This window comes from Andrena cerasifolii, chromosome 2 (assembly GCF_050908995.1).
Source record: "Andrena cerasifolii isolate SP2316 chromosome 2, iyAndCera1_principal, whole genome shotgun sequence".
Classification (NCBI taxonomy): domain Eukaryota; kingdom Metazoa; phylum Arthropoda; class Insecta; order Hymenoptera; family Andrenidae; genus Andrena; species Andrena cerasifolii.
Window position 1 is genome coordinate 11,910,965 of NC_135119.1, and position 12,732 is coordinate 11,923,696.

The 12,732-nt window shown below is 38.8% G+C and overlaps 4 protein-coding genes across 4 annotated transcripts; 2 read left to right on the top strand and 2 right to left on the bottom strand.

Annotated features, from left to right (window-relative positions):
• Positions 1–13: 13 nt before the first annotated feature.
• LOC143366436 (uncharacterized) lies at positions 14–3,538 on the bottom strand. The gene is made up of 5 exons (XM_076807531.1): positions 3,118–3,538; positions 1,693–1,881; positions 768–932; positions 484–699; positions 14–418 (listed from the first exon to the last, which is right to left on the bottom strand). Exons 1-5 carry the CDS (start codon positions 3,175–3,177, stop codon positions 242–244), a joined length of 807 nt encoding a protein of 268 aa, XP_076663646.1. The 5' UTR covers positions 3,178–3,538; the 3' UTR covers positions 14–241.
• Positions 3,539–3,964: 426 nt separating this feature from the next.
• Positions 3,965–5,381, top strand: LOC143366440 (protein FAM177A1). The gene is made up of 3 exons (XM_076807540.1): positions 3,965–4,295; positions 4,352–4,474; positions 4,584–5,381. The coding sequence occupies exons 1-3, from the start codon at positions 4,221–4,223 to the stop codon at positions 4,848–4,850; spliced, it is 465 nt and encodes a 154-aa protein (XP_076663655.1). The 5' UTR covers positions 3,965–4,220; the 3' UTR covers positions 4,851–5,381.
• On the bottom strand, positions 4,848–9,770 carry LOC143366423 (uncharacterized). The gene is made up of 11 exons (XM_076807505.1): positions 9,555–9,770; positions 9,339–9,433; positions 9,094–9,248; positions 8,643–8,773; positions 8,431–8,566; positions 7,984–8,362; positions 7,374–7,906; positions 6,933–7,305; positions 6,515–6,840; positions 6,217–6,451; positions 4,848–6,137 (listed from the first exon to the last, which is right to left on the bottom strand). The coding sequence occupies exons 1-11, from the start codon at positions 9,631–9,633 to the stop codon at positions 5,775–5,777; spliced, it is 2,805 nt and encodes a 934-aa protein (XP_076663620.1). The 5' UTR covers positions 9,634–9,770; the 3' UTR covers positions 4,848–5,774.
• A 276-nt stretch (positions 9,771–10,046) lies between these two features.
• On the top strand, positions 10,047–11,905 carry LOC143366432 (ubiquitin-like protein 7). Its single transcript, XM_076807521.1, has 4 exons — positions 10,047–10,401; positions 10,536–10,741; positions 10,807–10,943; positions 11,017–11,905. The coding sequence occupies exons 1-4, from the start codon at positions 10,257–10,259 to the stop codon at positions 11,615–11,617; spliced, it is 1,089 nt and encodes a 362-aa protein (XP_076663636.1). The 5' UTR covers positions 10,047–10,256; the 3' UTR covers positions 11,618–11,905.
• The last annotated feature ends 827 nt before the right edge of the window (positions 11,906–12,732 follow it).

Below are 12,732 nucleotides of genomic sequence, written 5' to 3' on the forward strand. Positions count from 1 at the left end.
CTAAGTAAAGCACCATATCACAAATATTTATTCTGTGCGTGGTATAATCGTACAAACTTGTATACATTAATAATAACTGCTTTGTTTTCGTTCATATTCTCATTACACACGTAAATACACGTAAAGTAGGAAATAAGTGTTTACGGCACTATATTAGAGATTAATGTTTGGTTATGTTTCAAATATTAATTTATTTTACACTGTAAATAATCTTCAAGCTATAGAGCTCGTCAAGCATTCGTCATACATCCGTGGATGCTTTAAGATGTTTTGCTTCGGAACTGAGGAAATTGTCGTTCGCTCCTAAATCTTTGGACGCTCGCGCGAATGCTTGCGCGGCGATCATCAAGTCTTTTCTTCTTTCCATCCTCTCCCGAGATGACCTCGTGTAGCATGACATGCACATTATGAAACCGATCTAAACATGGTACAATAATAAAAGCTCCGAGCACGTTTCCGTCGACCAATGGATCGGAAACTCACCTGCAATAATACTGTGCACAATGCGAGTAGGAAAATGTGAAGGAGGATCGATCTATTGCGATTTATTACTACGTGTTGGCAACCTCTCGCGTACATCGTGGTGCACGCGCCTTTAGAGTCGCTGGAATTTGAAATCGACGACGTATCGCAACAAGACCAGGGGATCGCATCTTGGCCACGGTAATCGGCTGGTCCATTTATCCCGCAGCAGTGTAACTAAAGAAGAAATGCATATCTTTATCAGTGACGATGTTAGAAATTAATAAACGACTTCTTAAATTTACCTTCGAGTGCATACGATCCCAGAGAGGTTTCTCATCCGACACAGCAAGACTGAACGCTTGTTCGAGATGAGCGATTGGTAACAGATCCACTTGCTCGTGCCTGACAAGGGCCCAAATCCCAGCACCCGTGTTGACCACCGTCACGATTATTAGCACTACGGAAAACTAAATGCAAGACCACATGTTATTCTGTTGTAATTTGGTAGAAAAGGAAACTGTATGTTATGCTTCTAAATAAATTAAGTTTACTCGATTTGAAAGACCTCCTCGTCGAACGTAATTGAATAGTCCGTGTCGAAAACATTGTAAGTGCCAAAAATCAAATTCTATACTATTTTTTCTTAATTTTGGAACTTACAGTGTTTTCTACAAAGACTCTTCAATTCTTACTATCGGCAGGGACGGATTTGGAGATTTGGCGATCCTAGGCTAACAAGTATCTGCCGCCCTTTCCGCGAAATATCATCAAATATTTTAATCTCAATTTATTAAAATTAATTCTATATGGCAACACACATATAAGTTATTTCTAATTTGTTATATGAAAAAGAAGTGAATTCTTTTTAAAATCTCCTCAAGCCTTTGTGTTTAAACCATTCCAAATTTCTATCGCTCAAAATTTGTCGCTCCCCAAAATTTGCCGCCCTAGGCTGCAGCCGACTTTTACAGGGTTGCCAGACGATCCAGTACACGTACTGGCATATATGACGTCACTTCGCTTGGATTGGCTTGGCGTTGGCATGACGTCACGACGCCACCAACCAAATGTAAGTATTCCCCTTCTCCTACACCGTATGACGTCATATAGGCCAACACGCCGCCATTTATCCAGTACGCCTGGCAACCCTGCCTACTTAACCTGTACACAAATCCGGCCCTGACTATCGGCGTGATTGGTAAAGGATAGCGATGTAATATTCCTTACACTTATAACTTGACCGGTATTTGAAAAATCTAGGAATTGCCAGATACACCAGCCTATCATAGCTGCCACCAGGCCCATCACTAGCAATGTTATCGCTGAGCCGCATACATTACTGGGAGTGAGGGGTGAATATTCATACAATTGGTATATAAAATAGCCGGCGCAAATGCTCTCTATAACGCCGCATACCTGTGAAAAAGAAAAGTTTCCCGTCATCTTTCGGAGACAATTATATTCCCGGCTGATAACGTGCGCTAACATGTACGATAAGCGAGGATCGGTTGTATCTAATCTCTGCATTTTCCGTATTCAGTGAAGTGAGGGATTTTAAAAGATGGTGTAACAGAGGATTTCGAAATAACTTCTGCTTCACCGTCAGCGTTTCGCGTTAACGATCGCCGGTTCGAACTTAAACCATTGGTGTCACCAATTGCATTTATCTTCTCACTAATGATCACTTTTCGTAATTGGTTTTCGCCATAATATATCATCCTTGGCACACTTCGATAATATCCATTACCGATCCTGTTTGCACACGTTTTATCTTTGATATCTATTTTTTGGCTGCGGTTGTTTTATCGCAATCTGTTCGAATAATTGTACACGAGTTGCATCAACGTTGTGTCCCATCGACCTGCACCTTTACGCGGTTGTTATCGTGACCAAGATAGTGTACAGTTATGATATCACGAATATTTTTTGTTGCACGTGTGGTATCGATACGATGGATAAACAATAAGGGAGTTGTCTATTCTAACGAAGTTTATAAGTACCTGATTGCTAAAACGGTTGCTAAAACGTGTTACATAATTGGCGCTATTTATAATAGTGATTATTATAAGATTTAACTTTAATTGATACGAGGTTTAACAAAAGCAAATTGCTAAATTCATGAATCACATAAAATCAGAATAAATGAGTCTACTGTTTCAAGAAATCGTAGACGTTACTGCCTCCTTACTCTTCGATAAGACCTCCATTGATAACGATATTAATCAATGACGACAACAATAAAGACTATTGATAAAGGCAACAACATGGCACCGCCGATCAAACGTAAAATCGCGCTAGAAAGCCATCGGATCGGAATGAAATTAATAAACCAACAACGGAAGAGAGGTGAAGGTGTTTGAAAAACCGGAACATCGCGTTTTCGAAAGAACGACGCGCTAGCACGATAGAGTAAACTGGCGGGCGTCCAATTCTGCGACAAATCAGAAACTGGTCACCGACGCACGGCTGTATTCTTAATAATAGAACAACCAAACGAAAGTCGAAGACCCGAGCCGAAAAAGAATGCAACGCGTTGTGCAATTCCAGTGCGTTAGAATACAACGAATTCACTTTTAACTACGATGCTTAATCGTATAGTTATGTTACCTACGCCTGAACCCGTCGCAGAGGAGCAAATATGTATGCACTTACGCCGACGACGATAGCACCACCGATGAGAAAGTATCGCAAACAGACGAGCGTCCGTCCCATCGTGAAATTAGCGAATAAAAAGAAAAAGTCACTTGAACAACATCTGCGGCGGTACAGTTAAAGTAAACGAAAGAAAAGCGAGAGGAATAAGTACCGCGATTGAGCAACCCGTCACCACGGTGACCAGGCGCAAACCTCAGGCCCGAACCGTCATTCCTCGTAGAACTGACAATGAGCCACAAAACGCAGCCGGCTGCGTGCTCTTCGTCTTATCGATGAACCTTGTTCGTTGCTGCCTCGAAACCTCCGCATCCATTTTACACCATAACATTCCCTTTCCTTTCCTTTTCTGCTTCTCCTCCTTCTTCCATACTGTTCTTCTACCGTTTCACATCAATTGTCATCGACGATTGGGATGCCACTTTGGGAACTGCGTATTGGCGAAGTTCAAAAGCAATGGTAAGTATACCTATAACCAAAGCGACAGGTGTTGCATTTCGGGTATCATGAATCATATACTACTGGGAGATCGATAGTTCTGCAACACTACTTTCTTAATACTGATCTTAAATTATCGATGTTAAACTCGACGAATGCTTATACGCAGAAGTGTATATTGTGCGTATTAGAAAATGTTGACTCGAAGCGACATTGTTGGTAAGTATGTTTCAACTAAATTATCGATGGAGTATTCGATCAATATTGAAGAACTTGCATGTGTAGTTATATATTACGTATGTAAAAGATAAGAAAATTATATAATGATTTAGTTGATTCTCGTTGATGAGAGTATTGTCAATGCTTTGTTCGAATACCTTGAACGCAGACGCGCGTGCGCAGAGTTCGTTCTTACAAGAAATGAACGTGGGTGCATTTGGAACTTACTACGCCTTATAGTAAATATTTAATCTATGATTTTATTCCGAACACATGTTAAAACACTCTTTAATTTAATTATCAATGGTGTTGGAGTGACTCATACTAGTCATACTGCCAGTGACGAAAGTTGCACGGTGTTTTGGTCGACATTACACATGCGATCTGTCAGAGTCTTTGATTTCTTATAATTACAAAGAATATTGGAAGAAATCGAAGCACCAATCATGGTTCCGGAAAAAGATGAAGTTTGCGAGTTATCTGACGTTATTTTAAACGACAGTAGTGCATCTGTCACAGAAGTATGTTAATTGAAGGAGTGTACTTTCGAGTCTTTGTACATTTGAAACAATTTTAGGACCTTAAGCCAAAGAGACGACTAAAGCGAGTATTACATTTTTCGGACGGCGATTGGGAAGAATATTCCGAGGATGAAACGGATGCCCCAGAAATGAATAAAACAGTAACTCAAATAGACCCAGTTAAGTTTTGTTTATAATCTTCACGCATCGCGATAACTTCCTCGACGATTTCTAATTAAATGATTTCGATACATGCTATGCCAAAAATTGAACGAATGGGAACAACAGAAGACACTCGATTGGCTACCGTGGACTTGGTATCAAACAGCATCTATCGGTGGTAAAATATTGGACGGCTGTGATTACTTAGGTGAATGTTTGGCAAGTTTTTTCGGTATCACGGCTCCAAAGTATCAGTTTGAAATTAATGAGTTTTATAGACTTAAGGCTCTTGAGAATGAAATACAACACAAGCAGGATTTAGAAATGGGCGGATGGAACGAACAGACTCAGAATAATCTTATACACAACAATAATGTACAAATAAGCGACTAAGCCATACTCTGTAGCATTTATTCATCAAAGTATTTATTCAGCATTAGTAAACAATGTTCTATGCCTTCGGATTGCATGTGTTCAATTTTTTTTTAAACTGTTACAATTTTACATATTTTCATACGAATTAAAGTCTTGCTGTTCAAAAGTATCGTAAGAGTATAAAAAAATTTAAAGGTACTGTCAAAATGTATCGCATGTCGTTAATGGAAATTAATATCACATTCGTATGATTAGCGCTACAAATGCTGTTTCGTGGAAAACTTAGCAATACTCTAGGTATTTCATCATTACTTGAAAAAATATACTAATCTGACTAATGTGTTCAATTATTTAATTTAATATAATAAGAATACTAATCTAAGTCATCAATCATAGAGGACTCATAATGTTAAAAAATTATATTGTTTCAGAAACATTTAGTATTAAAATACTTTTGTACATAAATTTTGATACCAATTCTATCGCAAAAATCTTGTATAGTTACTGTTGTAAAGAATGAAACACATATGTATATATGTAATAACTAAATACATCTGTATTTAATAAACCTAATTCTATACTTGTAATTATCACTTTTCATGTTATAAATTGGCATAAACAATACTTTTCTGTAAAGTTTTCATCAGACCTTGAGAATGTTCCCTTAGTATCGCCTACATATTAGTATTAAATATCACTGTAACGTGAGATGTTTAATCCGGAAGAGCAACTGAAATTGTATGTAAAACAAGTGAGACAGCATTATTGTGTTAACGTGTACGAACGAGTATCCTCTTAAAGGAACATTCATAAGCTCTATGGATAGTTGCTTTCAGCACAGCGCGTACCTGCAGTCTTGTGCAGCAGGAACTGATAGTTTTGTTATATATGTGTATATATAAATATGAAAAATCTGTTGTGTCTTAAAAATTCAAGGTAAAATTATGTTTCTGGCACAAACCTATGTAAAGCACTAGTCAAGACTAGTAAAGAGCTTTGAAGACCCTGAGGTAAATGCCTTTGTAACCACGAACCCTTGTATTGCTCTATGTGAGCCAACATTTTATTTGCTACATCAGTTCTAAATGTAGGTGGCAGATTACACACTCCTAAGTTAATAACCGCCAGACCCATGTTGCTATTAGGATTCACACCGACGCCAATTAACGTTCTTCCGATTTTGCATGCCGTTAACATTAAGTCAGCGGTTAATTGTAGCTCCTGAATTTCCATCGACGAAAATTTCGATGATAAATTACATTCGTACAGTGAATGCGAAATGCGTTTAACTTGCTTCGTTACTTTCTGTTAAGTAAAGTCGCAAATATTATTCCCCTTCTGTGCTTAATTCGAAATTATATTTACGTTAGAACTGTACACTTACTGCGAACAAATCGGCCGAAAGATACTCCAAATTTACATTGTCCGGGTCTGTTAATAATCTGTACAACGTTGATCCACGATTATCAGGGATTTGCTGTAAATCCTTTGCCCCCTGGTTTTTACTTAAAGTAAGCACTAAAGTGTCTAAACGCCCCAATTCTAATATCGCGTTTCCAATCTTATACTCCGAATCTTGGAAAACATGAATGTCCAACAATTTTGTAACACATTTTTGCCTGTAAAAGTAACATTTTCTTATTCCGCGTTTTACAGTTGAAGGTATTTCGTAAATGTATTACCTCGATCCAAATACTTCCGATATCTCGTAATTGTCGTCAACCCCCACTTCTATTTCACTGGCTGGATTCCATGATAATCCCGCTGCTATTAAATATCCAATCCAAGCAAAGGGGTGTGGGGTGAGGTGATGGCTCCCAGACCAATGCGCTACAACTATACCTACTGAATCCTGCTCAAGCGATGTTTTTATCGCGTTCTTTGTATTTGCATAAGTCGATGCTGGACACCCCGCTAAACTATTATAGCTTGCTGTCCCAGAGCTAGGTAAAACATTACCGCCTGCTATTCTAAATGCTTCTGTCCACTCGGAAAAATCATAATCCGCCTGTGTCATAAATAATATGAAAGACCATTTGCGTAACAGTTACCAACTAAATCTTGATTTTAACAAACTGGGGAAATAAAGACTATGTTTACCTGAAACCCGTATTCGACGAGAATAATGTTGTTGGGTATATTATGGAATTCTGCTTTGGAATGTAAACCATTCGAACAGAGCAACAAAGTTGTACTTGAGCTTAAGTTTAAAATGTGCCACAGTTCTTGAAGACAAGAGTACGATTTAAATACTTCCGACATGTCTGTTTCAATAGTTTCGTTAATTGACAAATTCAAATCGAAATTGTCTGCGTGAACGAGTAAACTAGCCAATCTCGGTCCGACGTGAACGTAACTTAGACTTGGAAAAACTGCCAGTAATTCTTGGAATATAGGCCACATTTGTGATAGATGATGCTGACCTACATTGGAATCGACGTCCAAAGTCGGGACTAAATCTAAATGTCGGTCTCTGAAAGAAAGTAATAACGTTCTGCAGACATGGAATTAAGCGTAGATAAAAATACCTGCAGTACAAACCTGCAGTAACGGTCAAGGGTAACCATTTCCGATTTCGAATAGCAGAGTTGCCAATCACAATTCGGAGTAAGTCTCGAATACAGATGCAGGTGGGATATTTTAAAGGACGACCATAAATCGATCATATGTAGTAAATATTCTAAAGTGGGTATTCGCCCCCTAGGCGAGATGTCTAATAATATACCACGATGCGTGAATCTCGGTTCATCTTTTATGAAAACAGGTTCGATTTCGCATGCTTCTGATCTATGATTTTTGCTCAATCGCAGAATTTGTACAAACGTACAGACTGCGTAATGTAATCCAGCCAGGCTCCCGGCACCAACTTTGATAGCGTTTTGCGAAATATGCAATTGGTACCCATCAGGTTTATTAAATAACTTTTTATTCACTATACATTCGATCCTGTTGTCGTTAAGTAATTTGCCAGAGCTAGGATGGACTTCGCCAATTTTTACATCGTGACCCAACTCTAATAAGTGAGTTCTACTAATTTCCCAAACGTCTAGTATTCTGTGTATAGATTCGCTACCCTGTGTAACAGCGAAATATATAAAGGAAATGCAAATCACACAATTATGACTGTGCTAGTTATTTTAAACGGCTATACCTGTATTATAGATATAAAAAGTTCTTTCCCAGCAATGAAAGGCGCAGAAAATGTTTTCAGTTCGACGATGGTTTTTGGCTGTGGCCAAAGTAAACTATAAATCCCATCCTTCTCCGCAGTTTTACTCGGACTATCTTTGCCTGATTCACGCAAAGGTACATCGTACACCGGATCTAATGATTTAGTAGATTCGATAGAAAGCTGGCTCATGTTACTTGAAATGCTTTTTTGGCAGAAGTTTCCTTCCGTAAATGATGCGGTCGGGCTATGCATCGCTTCACTCTCGTTCGATACAAAGTTTGATAGAAATCTTTGAAGAAACAAGTACAGAGGTTGCTTCCCTCTGGAAAGATCATATGGCGTTTTCCCTGCAAAAGTTCTGCAAACAATCTCCTTAAATTATGTTGAAACATTCATTATTATAATACAATCGTATTATTTAAATACCCTTTAGTTGCTCGTATAAGAGGATTTGCACCCGCTTGTAGTAGTTCTTGACAAATAGCAACATCCCCACGATTTACCGCATCGTGCAGTGGTGTAGCACCGCAACCATTTACAGCATTTACATCTGCCCCTCTGTCTGTATGAAAGTTGCATATTCGTGTTATGTAGTAACAGGTACAGTTATTGCCTAAAAGCATGTTTTTAAGACTTACCAATTAAACATATGACAATATCTTTGTTTCCATAACAGGCCGCCCAATGTAAAGGTGTATTTTTACTACCATGGGAGTCCCATGAGTTTACGTTTAATCCTGCATCTAGTAACTGCAATACTCTGTCTATCCTTTAAATAATGATGCATCATCAACATATATGTGAAAGTATTAGCTACTATATTGTCAGTGGCGGTTTTAACAGGGCGATGAGCAGTTGCCATCTGGGCCCCTGCTCGAAAGGCCCCCCCTAAGGCCCAGTCTTTAAAAATAAATTATTACTTTATCCAAGCACTTTTTTGTATACTCTTCTGTACATTTACCCCCTTTTAGTAAACTACCTCTTCATTTTCCGAAAAAATGGGCCCGTCAATGTTTGCTACCTGGGCCTTTTTTTTTAAATCCGCCACTGTATAATGCTAGTGTAAATGTGAGAGATAATGTTACATACTCTGACCCAGCAGTCGCTCTTAGTAATTCTTCTATGTAAGTGCGTCTGATTACGTCGCTCGATGCAACATCTACAGCATTATGCCCGTTGGTATTTTGAATGGCTGGATTAGCGCCACAGCTTAATAATGTTCGCACAATGTCTGGCTGATTGGTCTAGATTTTTCATATAAATTGATGAACAAACTGCACTCTTTGCAATATACTCTCGCGTACCATTCTTATAATTCGCAATGTACACGTTACCTTGGAAGCATACGAAAGGAAAGTACCCTCCTCCAAAAGTGGTTGATTTAGAATCTTTTCTTTCGTTATTCCTTCGGCTGTATTACCATTTTCACCTGTCACAAAAAGGATTAATTTTCCCCCTCTGCTTTATAAACATGTAATATTGTAGCATAATACTACGTGATAAATCATGAAGAAGCGGCACTGTTTTAACGTAAAATTCGTTACACGTACACGCATCTAAAAGGGACCTAATTATATCGGTACGTCCATGTTCAATCGCTGTACGAATATTTTCGCAAATGTCTTGCATCTCTGCGTGTTTTTATGTCATATCATAGTTGTATATGGCACAACATAATGAGAGAATTATTTGAATGTCAGCTATCGGAGATTATGACAAACATATCCCTGAACCTGTCCATCATACCGCTGGAGTTACGTTTTGTATCGATACATATCGAATACAGTAAATCTATCGAGACATCGTTTATCGAGGCAATGCACATTTGAAATGTTGCCTACAATTTTGTATTTTCACAATTTTTATCTCGATATAGAAGATTATTAACAATCTGTTATACATATGAAAGTAATGAATTGACGATTTTATGATTGATAATGATCTTATATAATTCCTGACAGGTGGAACCAACAGGCTCTTACAATAATCGCCATTTTACCCGAGGTTTACGTTGCATCGTTGAAAGTTCATGTAAAATAATACGATTGAAATAATATAACGCGGATAGCTTTGTTTTCGATGAATTAGAAAATTTCCCGGGCATATAGCTGTAGGACAATACGGAAATGAGAAGAAAATAGTGGTAGGAGAAAGGCGGTAAACTGCGTCATGTTTACTGAATGATTTCTTGAAATTCAAGTGCATCCATTCGGAAATACATTTATGTATTCAAACATTACTCACTGAAAATAATGGCTTCAGAATTAATCTTAGGCATACGTATAGACCCTCAGACATTGACCACAATTAAGCTGAACGATGTGAATTTTAAAACTAAAGTTGAGGACCTGAAATGCGAGACGGCTGGGAAAGTTAACCTATCGAAGGAATCGTTTGGTAAGATGACATTTCTCTTTGTTCCGACTCTTTGTTCTTTTTACATAGAATCTTCGAAGTTTCTAATATAAATACTTTTCAACGAAGCAGTTGTTAAATTACACTGACAAGAAGACCTGTTCTTTTCGTTTTAGAATTGGTCTACTGTGGATGCATTCTGGAAGATGAATTAACCCTGGAATCTTGTGGCTTGAAAAGCGGCGCGATGGTGCACGTCTTGAAGAAAAGGGAATCAGACACGTCTTCGCTGCCTAAATATATATCCGAGGATAATATCTTGCAGCTCGCGTCTGCGTTTAAGTCGTTCAAAGAGAATCCCGCGCTTCGAAGCGCACTGAATGTAAGTATTAAATTAATTTCTTGTAACGTCTGAAATGCTTCATAACGCGTAATTATCGATCGCAGCGTTTAGGGAAAAGACCAGAAGTCATAGACAATATTATTTCATCGTCTCCTGGGTTGCACGAAGATACTGTAGCGATTGCCATCTTGCAAAATCCTGACTTAATGGCCCACTTTACGGATGTGGATACCGTCAGAAGGTGAATTTCACTTTGCGCACTTGTTCGTGCTGTATTTATGTAAAATTAATGCGTACATCGCCTGTATGGGTAGGTTCGCAGAGGCGCATCCTGTCCTGGTAGAAGCGGCACAAAATATAGCTGCTGCTGTTCACGAAGAGGCACACAATAACGCGACTGCTGGTTCCAACAATTCGCTGTCCAACTCACAACCGACTGCCTATTCTTATAGTTTAGATAATCTGAGCGACGACGAGGAAATGGCAGGAGATTCTTCTCAGTCTTCAGACTCGACGCAACCTCCGAATTTATCCACTAATTCATCGAATACTACGATCACTGCTGCGCAACTTGCCGCAGCAGTTTCTAGAGCAAGAGCTAGGAGCTTTCCCCTTTCCAATTCTCCTTCGTCTACCTCAGCAAGCAGTGCAAATTCGGGGGTGATAACCACAGAGATGTTCATGCAAGCTATGCAACAAGCTTCTGCGGCAACACCGGGTCTGATCAGTGATGACACACTGCCGCCAATCCTACCGCCCGTTTTACCGCAATTCACGGATTTGCAAAGACAGTTGGCACAAATGCACGAAATGGGGCTGCAAGATGACACGTTGAATATTCAGGCATTGCAGTTCACCAATGGCGATGTGCAGGCCGCGATTGAACTTGTGTTCAGCGGTTTCAGCAATAATTAAGCTTAATGAATAAGCATTTGGACATTATAGTAAAATAATAATTGTATAATTAAATATCCTAATTTCACGTGTTAATCTAACGTGCTAAGAGTTGCGTTCAATGGGTTAAAAGAACGTGCAGTTCTGTTTGCTTTGTTTTAGCAAAATTCCGCAGGTTCTGCATTAAATTGAGAAACAATTACTTAGAACTGTATTTTTGATAAAATCATTAAAAATTGTATACAATTTCGTTGATGTACATAGAGCTGGTACACTTTAAAAGAGAATAAAATAAAACAATTCACAAAATGTGCGTCTGGCTTTGTAAAGTATCCTTTATGCATTGAAATGTTATTAGAAAAGGCCACAGTAGTAGAGTCGCTGGTTTAATTCATTTATTTAAATTAGGATATATTTATAATTAATATGAAACAGTGGCTGTAAATTTTGTAAGAATCGCTCCGCGATCTCATAAATTTGAAATTCAAAAATTAAAAAGTGTGATTCTTACTTGCAATAAGAATTAATCCCAACCCAAAACAGTATCCTCAACGAAGTCACAGGTTCAGAGAATGCTACGAGCCGTCACTGCACGAGACTGTGTGCGTGTGATAACAAGTGTGCATCGAACACGCCGATGTATGTATGCAAGGTAGCGATAGGTATCTAACCCGCCTCTTTACAAACTTCAACCACTATTCTGCATCCTTTCAAAATCTTCATACACTAATGAAGACTGCCAGTACCCCGCGAATTTGAACATATTCCAGATCCCAAGTGCCGTCTTTAGGCATGGGCACCCTGAACAGTCGCCAAGGACCCCATGATAGTAGGGGCCTCTAAATACAAAACATTTTTATTCCCATGGATGGGCAGGGGCCCCGCTGCATTGATTTGCCCCAGAGCCTACAATGCTGTTAAAACGGCTCTGCAGATCCCAATAATATTCAAAGTGATTCGACTACATCGTCCAGGCCCGGATTAAGACCTTTACAGGCCCTAAGCACTTAAAAGATTATGAGGCCCCCTTATACAGGGTGATCACTTCAACGCAACGTACTACCTCTTACGCAATTCCGATAAATTGACTAAAAAGTGTTTGTAACAACAGTTAGATTTTAAAATTCAGAAAAATT

Coding starts and splice junctions, on each gene's coding strand:
- LOC143366436 (XM_076807531.1), bottom strand. CDS start 3,177: ATGGGACGGACGCTCGTCTGTTTGCGATACTTTCTCATCGGTGGTGCT. Junction 1,882..3,117: donor GTGGTGCTATCGTCGTCGGC/GTAAGTGCATAC, acceptor TCTTTTTCACAG/GTATGCGGCGTTATAGAGAG. Junction 419..483: donor TGTGCACAGTATTATTGCAG/GTGAGTTTCCGA, acceptor TACCATGTTTAG/ATCGGTTTCATAATGTGCAT.
- LOC143366440 (XM_076807540.1), top strand. CDS start 4,221: ATGGTTCCGGAAAAAGATGAAGTTTGCGAGTTATCTGACGTTATTTTA. Junction 4,296..4,351: donor GTAGTGCATCTGTCACAGAA/GTATGTTAATTG, acceptor AAACAATTTTAG/GACCTTAAGCCAAAGAGACG. Junction 4,475..4,583: donor CAGTAACTCAAATAGACCCA/GTTAAGTTTTGT, acceptor TGGGAACAACAG/AAGACACTCGATTGGCTACC.
- LOC143366423 (XM_076807505.1), bottom strand. CDS start 9,633: ATGCAAGACATTTGCGAAAATATTCGTACAGCGATTGAACATGGACGT. Junction 6,452..6,514: donor TCGGAAGTATTTGGATCGAG/GTAATACATTTA, acceptor TTACTTTTACAG/GCAAAAATGTGTTACAAAAT. Junction 6,138..6,216: donor TTTCGGCCGATTTGTTCGCA/GTAAGTGTACAG, acceptor TTTACTTAACAG/AAAGTAACGAAGCAAGTTAA.
- LOC143366432 (XM_076807521.1), top strand. CDS start 10,257: ATGGCTTCAGAATTAATCTTAGGCATACGTATAGACCCTCAGACATTG. Junction 10,402..10,535: donor CCTATCGAAGGAATCGTTTG/GTAAGATGACAT, acceptor TTTTCGTTTTAG/AATTGGTCTACTGTGGATGC. Junction 10,944..11,016: donor GATGTGGATACCGTCAGAAG/GTGAATTTCACT, acceptor CTGTATGGGTAG/GTTCGCAGAGGCGCATCCTG.